A 12525-nucleotide genomic window follows, 5' to 3' on the forward strand; every position below is an offset into this window, starting at 1 on the left:
ACAGGGGCGCCTGGGTGGCTCAGTCGGTTAAGCATCCGACTTTGGCTCAGGTCATGATCTCTCGGTTTGTGAGTTCAAGCCCCGCGTCGGGCTCTATGCTGACAGCTCGGAGCCTGGAGCCTGCTTCAGATTCTGTATCTCCCTCTCTCTCTGACCCTCCCCCGTTCATGCTCTGTCTCTGTCTCAAAAATATATAAACATTAAAAAAAAATTTTTTTAAACCAAATTCTCTTATTAGGGCATGTGGGTGGCTCAGTCGGTTAAGCATCTGACTTCGGCTCAGGTCATGATCTCACATTTGTGGGTTCAAGCCCCACATCTGGCTCTGTGCTGACAGCTCAGAGCCTGGAGCCTGCTTCGGATTTTGTGTCTCCCTCTCTCTCTGCCCCTCCCCCACTCACGCTGTCTCTCTCTCTCTCTCTCTCAAAGATAAGCATTAAAAAAAAAACCTCTCTCATTGATGGTTACAAGCGTATAGGGATATAAAAAATAGTAAAACCAATATTTATTTAGTTCAGTGATTTAAAGCATTGGAAACATTGAGAGAAGTCAAGTGTTTTATGTCTTTGTAAAAAGAAGCATATGGAAAGTAGTTTGAAGGTTGCTGCTTCTGCGGGCGGCTGGCACCTCGTCTGTGCCTTGGAGGGCCGTCTTCCCAAGTTCAGATCAGCTTCCAAGATCTCACCCCTTTGCGTTTCCAACGTGGTGAAACACCTCCCAGAGTCACTTCCTCTGGGGTATCTCCCTCCCTCCGGAGCCACCTTCTTCAGCCACGAGGGTAGGATCTCTTTCACTTAGTGCCTGTCGCTGCCCAAGAGACTCTCCTCAGGCCATGGTTCCAATGCTCCCAGGATCGGCGATTTCCTCTAGGACTCCGTTCACATGCCACCCACGGTTCTCCTCCAGCAGGATCGCTTTTCACTCTCCTGCTGGGCGTCATCGCTGTTGGCCCATTCCTTCTTTTGCTTTTCCATTTCCGTGAGGCGTCACATGGCCTCATCGCGGGGAGACAAAGGAGGCAACAGTACCCCATGCTTTGCTGTCTGTGTGTGAACTAACACATGTGCGGTGACCAGCCAGCGACAGACACGGAAAGAAGTGACCTGGCAGGCTCTGCAACGTGCATCTGGTATTTACTTAGTGATCCGTGCCCTGAAAACTTACTGGCAAAGTTTGCACTTGACGCAGTTCCTCACAGCTACCGCGCCGGGGTAGCTCAAGTCTGATCCGTGGGGCCGCGGCGCTGGCGCGATTTCCCTGGAACCGTGAAGACTGAAATCTGCACGTATTTCAATTTTGCCAAGAGAAGACTGTTTCTACTCGGGGAAGCTGGTCAGGGGAAAGTGTGGCACTTGTCCTCTTGGTCACTCGACCACGTATTTACCCAACACCTGGTGGGTAGCAGGTGCTGAGCTGTGTAAGGGGAAGCGGGTCCGTCCCATGTGCGTATCTACTGATGTTCCCGAAAGGACTGGGTTCCAGTCTTGTCTTATGATCTGAGCTGAGTTGCCTTCCTGGCTGGCACTGGGAATTGGGGGTAATTATAAACAACAGGCTAATTGACACAGGCTAACATACACAGGTAGGAAGTTCTGGAAGGCTCTGCGAGGGCTACAGAACCAAGGAAAGCGCAATTCGCTGGACAAGGGGCCTCAGAAGGAACAGGAGTTGAGCTGGACCAAGAATTCAAGCTGGGAATCCATGACTATTCCAGTTATCTGTTGTGTAAAAAAATCATCTCAAAACTCAATGGAAGACACAGAAACCGCTGCTTTTGTTCATGAATCTGCCATCTGGCTAGGCCTCGGTGAAGACGGATACCCCGGTCTGTCCGCTGATGAAAGGTGAGGAAGGTCCTGGAAGGAGAGAGAGGCACGTTCCCGGGGTGACTCCCAGGGTCCGGGCAACCGCTCGTTAGCCTTCTAGACCCTTCTGGCAAAACTGGGAGCCAGACACAGGCTGGGGACAGTAGGGGGTGAAACCAGCATCTTTCCAAAGCAGTCACAAATGTCTTTAGCAGGCAGGGGTCTGAGAATGGGATAGAGGACTGGTCTCGATCAGGAAAGACATAAGAGACAGAACACCCCCTTGCAGGTGCGGGCCTTGGGATCCTGGTTCAAATGCAGCAACCATAAAAAGGCATTTTTGAGACAAGTGGGGACCTTGCCAAGATGGACGAGAATTCAGATGGGAAGGAATTAGCACTCGTTCTGACTCGGTCGGGTAAGAAACACTGGCCTGCTGCGGTGGGGTGAGGTGACCGGGGTCCTGATTCGGCTCAAAAATCTTTCAGTCCGGGAGCACCTGGGTGGCTCAGTCGGTTAAGCGTCCGACTTCAGCTCAGGTCATGATCTCATTCGAGCCCCGCGTGGGGCTCTGTGCTGACAGCTCGGAGCCTGGAGCCTGCTTCGGATTCTGTGTCTCCGTCTCTCTCTGCCCCTCCCCTGCTTACGCTCTGGCTCTGTCTCTCTCTCTCTCTCTCTCTCAAAAATGAATAAATGTTAAAAAAAAAATAAAAGTGTTCATTACCACTGTTTTGAAATGAAAACTAAATCCAAAAGCTGATACTCCTAACACAAGTAATTGCCTTTTATTGAGGTTTCTGTACAGTATATAGATTAGTTCACTCAATGCTCACAAAAAGCCCGGGTGGCTGGTAGTGCTTTCTCTGCTTCCCGGATGGACGGGGAAACGGGTTCCGAGGCTGAAGCAACTGCCAGCTCAGACCAGAGCTCAGGCCCCGGGGGACCCAGGTCCCAGCCCCCAGCAGCAGCAGCCCCAGGGGTCAGGGCTATGACCTCTCCAGGGTGGAGAAATGCAGAAGGCCGGGCCGGCCCAGAGCAAGCCCCGGGCCTGAGCTGGTGATCCTATCCCTGCTCGGGGCAGCCGGCACCTCTAAGCTGCCTTTGTTCTGTTTCAATGGGCCCTTCAGCCCAGGGTTGGGGAGGACAATAGCCCCCACTGTACAAGGAGGCAGTGCCCGTCCTGGGCAGCACAGTGGCTCCCAGGTGGTCCCTGCACCCAGAGCTGGCTGGGAACTGCTTCCTGGACCCAGGAGGAAGAGCCCAGACGCTGTCAGGAGACAAGCATATGTCACTTTGCACATGCTGTTCTTCCTGCCTGGAATGTACTAGAATGCCATGTGCCAAAGGGCATCGCTGTCTGCCCTGAAGAATGCCACTCCCTTTAGTGCCAAAGCACCTGTCCTCTGTAGAGCTGTGGCCATCCCCCCGGCCCCCACCCCCTATGCCGTAGAGGGAGCCCTTCTCCTCCTGGCCCATCTCAACTGCCTCCAACCACACACACGGCTAGGACCGATGTGTTGCCGCATGCCCAGCGTGAGCACCACACCAGGCAGTCCTGGGTTTGAATCCCAGACCCTCCTAAGCAAGGAGCATAATCAGAACCCAACAGATCTCCTGTCCCCTCCCTGTTGGTTCCTCCACCCAGTGTGGAGGTCAGGAGTGTGGGTTCTGCAGGCAGATGGCCTGTGTTCAAACCCCAGCTCTGCCCATTTATACCTGTGACTCTTCACATGTGCCCAAACCTCAGCTTTCTCCCCTGTAAAATGGGGAAAACACATACAACCCAGAGCTTTGTTAGGATCCAGTAAGATGCTGTACTTAGCATCGTGTCTGGCACATAGTATATACTCAATAAATGGTTAATACTAATAATGGCTATTATGTTGGTTTCCTAATCATTTAATACTCAAGTCCACATGGCTCGTTTTGATGAGGGCCACGGGACACCAGTGCAGTGGAAAAGAGGCACCTGTCTTGCAGGGCCTGGTTTAACTAGCAGGACTCCCCAGGGTGCTGTGGTCTGCAGATTCCTCCGGCGACTCCAGACTGCGGGAGGCAGCTCATTCTCCCAATGGCATCCAAGACCCTGGCAGAGACAGGCCGACGTTTTGGAGAAGGACACAGCCTGGCTTGCGTCCACAGAGCACAGAGCTCTGGAAACGTGCCTTCTAGGACCTGGAGCGTTTTGCCCCAGAGGCAGTGAGATTGGAGAAAAGGGGTCAAGGGGCTGTCTGTCGGGGAGAGCGAAGAACAGAGAGCAAATGACTCTGTGTGCCAGCAGGGAGACCTGAGCGGGGAGACAGGGTTGCAGACCTTAAGGGCTCATGGAAAGACGGCATCACCGAAGCAGAGCCCCGGGGAACACAGGGTGCAGGGTGCGTGTAAACACCTGAAACAGGGAGCCTGGGAGATGCTTTCCAATACTGTCCTCCTACCCAACAGGATGGCAGGATGGTGACCCATCCTGCTTCCCCCGCCCTGTCCCTTCCCACCCAGATACTCAGGCCTATGACTCCACGGCCCACCTGGGTGCCTACCCCAACCGTGCCACAGACTCTCTGTGCTCTGTCCTTTAGCGACTGCGGAACCCCAGGCTCTTCCTGAGCGCTCTCCTCTCCCAGCTCTCACCCCACCCTCCCCCTCCCTGCCCCAGCAACCCCGGAAAAAGCCAGTGCCCAGAACACAGAGGCAGCTCCAGAGATATCTGCCCAGCGAATGAATGAGTGGCTGACTGAAGGACAGCAATGAACTCCGTCTTCAACGTTGCCCGTCCAACAGCTAACATCCCCCTGGCACAGAAGGGGGGGCGGCAAATATCTATTGAACAAAAGGGGGAAAAAATAGCCCATCTCATCGGTACTCAGACATAAATTAAAACAAATACTTTTCATCTGTGATATCCGCAGAGGTCAAACACATTAGGGTATCGAGTGCTGATCAGCATGTGGTAAAAACAGCAACACTTTCTGGAGCATAACTTGGCGATATGAGTCGAGAACACCAAACGCGTTCATCACTTTCGCGTAACGCTGCACACACAGGGTTCTCTCTGAAGAAATTATTCCAAAGCTGTTCGGGGTTGGGAGTTGGGCGTAGAGTATCTTCATAGGCAAACAGTGTTCGTTCACTCGGTGTTATACCAGAAAAACAAGCCACCTAATTATGCAACAATGGGGGTGATTAATTGAACTATGGCACATCTATCACAGGAATAAAGCCGTGGAGTCTGGGGCGGGACTGAGGTAACCATTAGGCAGCCCTCCCTGCCGCTAGGATTTGAGGCCACAAAGGGGAGGTAGCCAACAAGAGAGAAATCAAAAGAATCTGCTTTATTAATGGTAATGGGGGGGTGGGGGGCGTGGGGAGCTAGGGACCCCTCCTCTACTGCCCCTCAGTTCAGGGCTGTGGGGACACGGGTCGAAAGGCTGGAATCTGAAATGAGACACTTGGCATCCCCTCCTTGGAACAGCCCAAGGAGTGCCAGCCCCAGTGGGTAGGGGAGGAGCAGGGACCTTTAATACTTTAACCCCGCCCAATAGGGAGAAGCTGCCCAATGGGTGACTGGCTCTCACCAATTCTCTACCAATCTTAAAAGCCAAGGGGGCGGTGGGAGGCGGGCCAAGGATTCTTGCCCCCTAGAAGCGCCAGCCTGTCCCATATAGTAAAGGAGGGCCAGTTCTGCCATTTGTAGGGCCCGGTGCAAAATGCAAATGCAGAGCACCCCGTTCAAAAAGCCAGAGGAACGAAAACATAAACCTTTTTCACTTTCCCCATAAATCGCCGCAGTGTTATGTGCTACTTAACGCCGACAGAAACACTAAACATGTAAGTTATCAGCATGAATTCTGCCAGTCACCATTCTGTTCGGCAATTCCAGCGTTCAGTGCAAACACAAGAGCATTTAACGGGAATGCAGACTCACGGAAACACACAATTCGTAACTGGGGGTTCCTACACGCGTGTGTACTGTATTTATTCTTACCAGGGCAGTGTGGATGCTAACCCAAACAGCTCATCTGGTTTCATTTAGCTGTTTTTTTTTTTTAAGGTTTATTAGTTTTTTTTTTGGGGGGGGGGTGTGCAGGGGGTACACAGGATCTGAAGCAGCTCCAGGCTTTGTCAGCACAGAGCCTGACGCGGGGCTCGAACCCACGAACTGTGAGATCATGACGTGAGCCGAAGTCAGACGCTTAACCAACCGAGCCACCCAGGCGCCCCTCATTTCACTTTTTGATGCTTGCACATTCTACACACACGCCTCTACCCTTGGCTCAGTGATGAATAAGGATTGAAAGGGAAGGACTAGGGCTGTCCCCTCCTGTCCTTTCCTTCTGGGTCATTATTTTCAGCATCAGTGATTAGCTCACACGAGGACGGAATGCGGGGAGGAGGGGACGGCAGGGCTCCTTGGTCCCTCGTGCTCCTTAGCATGTCACTGCCTCCTTTTCGCCTCTGAATCTAGTCTGGTTCAAGTGGAAAAGCATGGCTTCTCGGGCCGTCAGCACCCACCACTGCCTACAGGGTCGTGGACACGCCGACCCGCTGCGGAAGCACAGAATGTGGCGGCCCACGCGTGTGGGAGCTCAGCGACGCTCAAAGCAAACACAAGGTGTGTGTAGCAGCGGCACAAAGCAGCTGCAACACGTGCTGCACGCATCATCTCTGCTCGGGCGTCCACTCCACTGCCCCCATCAGACGTCGCTTACAAAGATGATAAAAATTCCACACAGCGACCGCAAAGCACAAAACCAGAATCAGGTCCTTCCGGGCGTGGGGCCCCACATGACTGCATGGATGGCACAGACTGCCAAGCGCTGGAAAACTCCTAATAATCTCATGCTGAATTTAAACAGTTGCCTTCGGGGCGCCGGGGTGGCTGGGTCGGTTAAGCCTCTGTCTGACTTCAGCTCAGGTCGCAATCTCACAGTTCGTGAGTTTGAGCCCTGCATAGGGTTCTGTGCTGTGGGCATAGAGCCTACTTCGGATGCTCTGTCCCCCCGCCCCCTGCCTCTCCCCTGCTTGTTCTCTCTCTCTCTTTCTCTCTCTCTCAAAAAATAAGTAAACATACAAAACTAAACAAAAAAATAAAAATAAACCAGTGTGCTGCTTACAGGGAGGGGGCTGTGGGGGCCAACCCACTCAACGGTGGAGTCCACACAGCCTTTGCTCCTTAGAGCCGTGTGACAACCCAGTGTAAGGAAACTGAGGCTCAGAGAGGTGGCGCGACTGAACGGAGAACACCCAGCCTCTCTCACTGCCCCCCGCCCCCCGAAATGGAGACAGTGTGGGTCTGTGAAAGTCCAGGATTGCTCGTGGAAGTGATATTCTGAAAGGGGAGTAATGGGGGTGAAGGCCCAGCAGTCCCCAGCTTGATTTCAAACCGAAAGCTGGCTCCCCCCACTCTCCCTCTGGGCTGGCTTCAGGGAAACGCCAGGAGCGACCCCCTCTTAGCCTCCATTTCCCCGTGGAGTGGGGATGGGGTTGGGCTAGCCAGTCTGGCGATGGTTCTAGGCTATCCTAACTCTAACCGTTGGCAGACGACGTTTATTAAGTACTGACCGGGCCCCAGGCCCTGGGCTGGGCGTGTTCACACACACCGAGCCATTTAATGCCCCGGGCTCACAGAGAGTGTTCCTCCCACGAAGGAACACATGCACGTAGCATGTGACGGACACGTTTACAACATCAAACAACTGTGCATCTCTCATTTCAAGCGAGCAGCAATCCAGAGAAGACGCTCAGGGTCCGAGACACGGGGTGAGCTGGTCGAGATTACGAACCCAGAGTCGGACCCCACCGGGAACACGGGTCTCCTGGGAGAACTCATCTAGCTGGAATGCCTCCTCAGGAGGGCCAAGGAAGGGAAGCCAGAACTCGGCGGCCCTGACTTGAGTGCAATAAAAGACATCCAACAGCATTCCTAACACAGAAAGTGAACACATCAAACTCCCTCTTGGTTTCATGGGTCTCAAATCTTGGCCGGGAGTGAGGGGGCAGGCTCCCGGTCTTCCAGATAACCAGGAAAGGGGGTGTCACAGAGGCTCAGCTTAAGGTGTGCAGCAAAGAGGAAATGTGGCAGCTCATGGGAATGGAAGCCCAGAGACGGGTGGACATCAGGCCTGGTTAACCCACGGAGTCACAATGTCCCCTGCTGCCACTCACTCTCTGCTCAGACACCGTCAGCATTGTTGGCTTAGGACTTAACCCGCTTCATGGTCTCAGGGGGGCCGCCGGCAACAACGGGAGCCTCCCTGCTCCTTCCAAGAGCGAAACCAGCTTCCACGCGACCTCCAGAACTGGTTCCCATGTCCGTTCTAGAACCAGTCACTGCAAGAGGGACGCATTAGCCTCGGACCAAGCTGGCCCGGCCTCTGGCCACAGGTTTCTGGGTGAGAACCACGATGCTCTTGTGGGCTGTGGCGCTGGGCATTGGGGAGATCAGCCTCAACAGCCCCAACGTGGGGGCAAATCTGGATGAACCCTGGTCTCCCACAAAGCATGCCTCTCCGGCGTAGTCTAGGTGTGGGCAGAAAGCTGACATTATCCCCCCTCAACCAGTTCGAACCAGGAAGACAATTCCATGCTGTGGAAACTGCCCAAATGCTGGGTTCGGACAGGCCTGGGACACCCTCCCGACCTTACCCCTTCCTCCTCTGATCCCTGCTTCATCTCTCAACCATACAATCCACGGGGACACACAGGTGGCTCTGAACCACATGCATCACACGAGGATGGCAGGGATACGGGGTCAGGGAGACGGAGGTAACTTTCTTTCCATGGATGCAAAAGGCAGAGATGACAGAGTTTAATGGCGGAGATGCTCCAGGGAGGGGACTGTGGTCCTGGCAGAAAAGCGTGCCCTCAGGTGCCTTAACCTGCAGGCGCCTGGGAGTGGCTGCTCCTTCCCAAAGACACCCAGTCACTGCCACCAACTCTCTCTTCAGCATGCGCCGCCTCCTATGGGCTGGGAGCCCCCGTGTCTGCCCAGGGCCAGAGCCAGTAGCGGACGGGCTTGGGAAACGCTGCTGCGTGAAAGGGGATGAAGGGGCTTGCAGACCAGACTAACCTAGAAACGCCTATTTCACTCACCCAAAAGCTGAGCTCCGCGGCTGCAGCAAGGGAACACAGCCAGGAAACGCCCCTCCTGGGCCATATCTGGCTCTTGAGAAAAGTCTAAACACACAGAGACTTCCTGGCACTCTCCTACCCCTGGGGACCCTCTCTCAAGGGTCCAGGTCCTTCTACTGTCTGGAGAGACTCAACGATACTGCCCTCCCCAACACCCACCCAACCTTTCCAAGTTCTCTGTGCCCCAGGGTGGCCTGCATCCATGCTTAGTGATCACAACCCTCGATCAGCTGAGATGGGCCAAGAGTTGAGGAAAAAGAAAAAAAGAAAAGCTGCTCTAATTCATACCAAGGTGTGAATGACTAACAAAACCTAAAATCTCCCCAAAGTATTTGAGATTTTATAAGAGACTGAGGAATTCGAGCAGGACTCCCATAGGCAAAGACGATGTTTAACTTGAGATCTAAAGGCTGAGGAGGAGCCAGCTATGAGAAGGGCAGGAGGTGGATATTCTAGATAGAGAACACAGCCAGTGCAAAGGCCATGAAGCAAGGAAAAAAAAAAAAAAATGACCTGCTTAAGGAGCAGGAAGTAGACCAGAGCCACTGGAGTGTAGTGAGTGAGTGAGTGTGGGCCAAATGACCAGGTGGAAAAAGAATTTGTACACCTGGGTCTTTCGCAAGATTTTTTTTGCAGCATCCATTATTTGCTCATGAGGCTCTTCCAGGAGCCTTTTAAATTATACCAGTACCATTTATCAAATGCCTCCAATAGACCAAGCACTGTGCTGATGTTTTCTACATTAGCATAATAATCACTGATCATCCTAATAATAATAACGTAAGGTTCGTTATTATTATCTCCCCCTGTACGAAGGGAGAAAGTGAAGCTCGGAAAGGTTTAATAACTTGTCCCAGATTACACAGCCTGTGAAGAGTCAGAAGCAGGATTTGAACACAAGTCTGTCTGACATCCAAATCTGTGACCTACCCAGGTCTCTGAGCACAAAATGCAGGGCGCAACGTTGTGAAAGTCTGTTTTCACGTAGGGAGGCCAGAAATCTCATATGATTCCAACAATGACTGTCACTGCTTTCTCTGCTAGACCCTCTTGTTCCTCTGCATCCCAGCCCCGGAGCCCTATGCCCTACACACGCCGGCACTCAGCCTGGGACACCGACAAAGGTCAAACCCTGACTTCTTTATCTATAGAACGGGGGTGTGGTGTATGCGGTATCTTGAGTGAGGCCCCAGCACACAGTAGGTGCTTAACATACTTCAACTGCCAGCTGACAATTTCCTGTTCCAAGATGGCTTTGTCATCCGCCAGTCCACCGGACCCTCCCAGAAACCCCAAGACCTTGTAGGCAAGATGGTTATTATTCACTCCCATTTTACAGATGGGGAGACCAAGACTTGGTGAAAAAGCTTCCCCTCAATACCACGCACAGAGCTCCCTTCTAGAATACAGGCTGCCCGAGGACAGCATCTTTGTCTAGACCCGCGGGGGCTAAAACAGTGACTGGCACATAGGAGGTACCAAGTATTTGTTGAATGAATGACGAGGACTTAAAAGCGCTTCTTACTCCAAGTATCCACATGCCCCTTGCTCTCCTCCGCTAAGAGCTTTTAAATTTATGAAAGCAAGCGGGCCGGGGGGCGGGGGAGACAGGGTGAAGAAGGAATTCGTGTTTGCTCAAGTCCACTGGGGGTGAGGCATGGTGCTTTTTACTTTTAATCACCAAGTCCCTCGTCCTGTCCCATCAGCCTCCATGCGAGAGGAGAAGACAGGCTTCGGGCTTCCTGCACAAAGCCAGACCAGAATGACCTGCCAAGATGCCCTCTCGGCCACTGGGCAGGCCACAAGAGCCAGGCCACTGGGGCACCTGCCAGCAGCGCAGAGGCCTCCTTCACCCTCTGTGCTCAGCAGCCTGCCAGCAGAAAGAACTCACCGATTCTTCCTCAACCTCACCAAGGCAGGCGACAAAGGGCCGCTTTCAGGTCCCTGGGCCCCAGAAAGCCCTAGCTGGGGGGCCGAGCCCTCACCCGGCCCGGCCGCGCGGCCTCCTCCCGCCACCCCCTCCCCCATCAGCAAAGCATGACTCAGCGGTTCTCCTCCCGGGAGCGGGAAGCGCCACCCCTCAGCGTCCCTCCTCCCAGGTTACACACCCTGCCTCTGCTCTCCGGGCCAGGACGCAGGGGTCCCACTCGCCCCGCGCTGGCCCGACGCTCCCCGGCCTCCTCCGCAAGGGCCCCGGCTACCTGCTCGGCCTCATTTCCGGCGGAGCCAGGCACCGGAGCATCGGACGCCACCCAGGAGTCAGAGTCACCGGCGCCAAGCCCACACAGGTTCCCTGACAGCGGCACCCACGCGCACCAGCCCCCGCGGACCGCGATGCCCGGGGCCCCTCCCACCGGGGCACCCACCCGGGGACCTCTCGCTGCAAACCCACGAACACTTAGGCGGCCAGTCCAGCAGCCCCTAGGCAAGGTGCTCACGGTCCCTAAACCCCGGAAGGTCTCCAGCACAAGTGTCCTCACTGATGCATGCTGCCACCCCGCGGCTAACTATCCCCATCTTCAAATGGAGGATTCGCTCCGCGGGCCCCTGGCTGCGGCTTGGGACCTGTCCCCCACCGTTCTCCCGGCAAGGTGGAGGGAGAAGAGAGACCCTTGGAAGTCGCTGGGCGCTGACCCTCTGGATCCCACCATCTCGGGGTGGGGGTTGGGCTTGGGCCTCTAGGGCCGATTTGGGGGGATTTCAAACGCCGGGCCCTTTTGGGATGGCATGCCCCAGTTTTGGGGGGAAAATTCTGACAGTTTGGGGCCAGCTCCTCCTATGTCAGTATAACTCACCAGGTATAAAAGACCAACCCCAAGCCAGCCGCCTTCTCCCACCCACGAAGGGCCCCCGCCTCCGGAGGCACTGGGAAGGGGCCCAGGACAGCGAGCCTCTGGGGGGAATCTGGAAATGGATTCCCCCCCCCCCACACCCCCTCGGATCCCTCTTCGTCTCCGGGGAGTGGGAAGCCTAGAAAATTCTGTAAGCTTTGGGCAGGGCTGCAATGGCAAACCCAGGATTCTAAGCCATTTAATTTCCCCGGATTTCTTCGCCAGATTAGCCGCAGGAATGGCCTTTCTACAAATGACGGCCAGGGACGACTCGGGATGCCTCCGGGCCTAGGGGGTCGAAAGCTGCCGGCCGGAGGGCGGCGCGGAGGAGGGCGCTGGGAAGCGGAGGCCGGCGCCCTCGGGCTCCCTCCCTCCGGGACCCGGGGCGGGGTGGGATAGGGTGGGGTGGGGTGGGGTGGGGCGGGGGAGGGGGGGGGGACACGACACACAGCGCGCGGTCCAAACCTTCGGAGGGCATTCGGTGCGACGGCATCCCCACGCCGCGGCCGGCCGGAGGGGGCCTCAGACAACACGTACGTTACCTTCAGTCACATAGCTGTGGTCCCGCAGGAAGCTGTGGTTAATTTTCCGCGTGTCCGTGTCCTCGCCCATTGAAGGCCGTGCCCGGTGCCCTGGGCATGCCCCGCCGCCACACACCGATGCAATCCGCAGAGGTCGCGCCGGGCGCGCGGGCCATGCCGCCGCAGCCTAGCAGGGGCGCGGGCCGCCGGGGCCCCGGGGGGCGGGCATCGCGGCCGGGG

General features: G+C 55.2%; 1 protein-coding gene across 2 annotated transcripts in view; it reads right to left on the reverse strand.

Annotated features, from left to right (window-relative positions):
* The window catches only part of PPP2R2C (protein phosphatase 2 regulatory subunit Bgamma), a 138270-nt gene extending 125759 nt beyond the window's left edge, over positions 1 to 12511 (reverse strand). Inside the window, exon 1 of one of the 2 annotated variants that reach the window (XM_040488351.1) lies at positions 12307 to 12511. In XM_040488351.1, the coding sequence (XP_040344285.1) occupies positions 12307 to 12376 (70 nt within the window). In that variant the 5' untranslated portion in view covers positions 12377 to 12511. Of the gene's footprint in view, positions 1 to 12229 lie in introns of both variants that reach the window. The other variant, XM_040488365.1, reaches the window with a different exon arrangement.
* Positions 12512 to 12525: the final 14 nt, after the last annotated feature.

Source organism: Herpailurus yagouaroundi, unplaced genomic scaffold (assembly GCF_014898765.1).
Source record: "Herpailurus yagouaroundi ecotype Mexico unplaced genomic scaffold, PumYag 28, whole genome shotgun sequence".
Taxonomy (NCBI): Eukaryota; Metazoa; Chordata; class Mammalia; order Carnivora; family Felidae; genus Herpailurus; species Herpailurus yagouaroundi.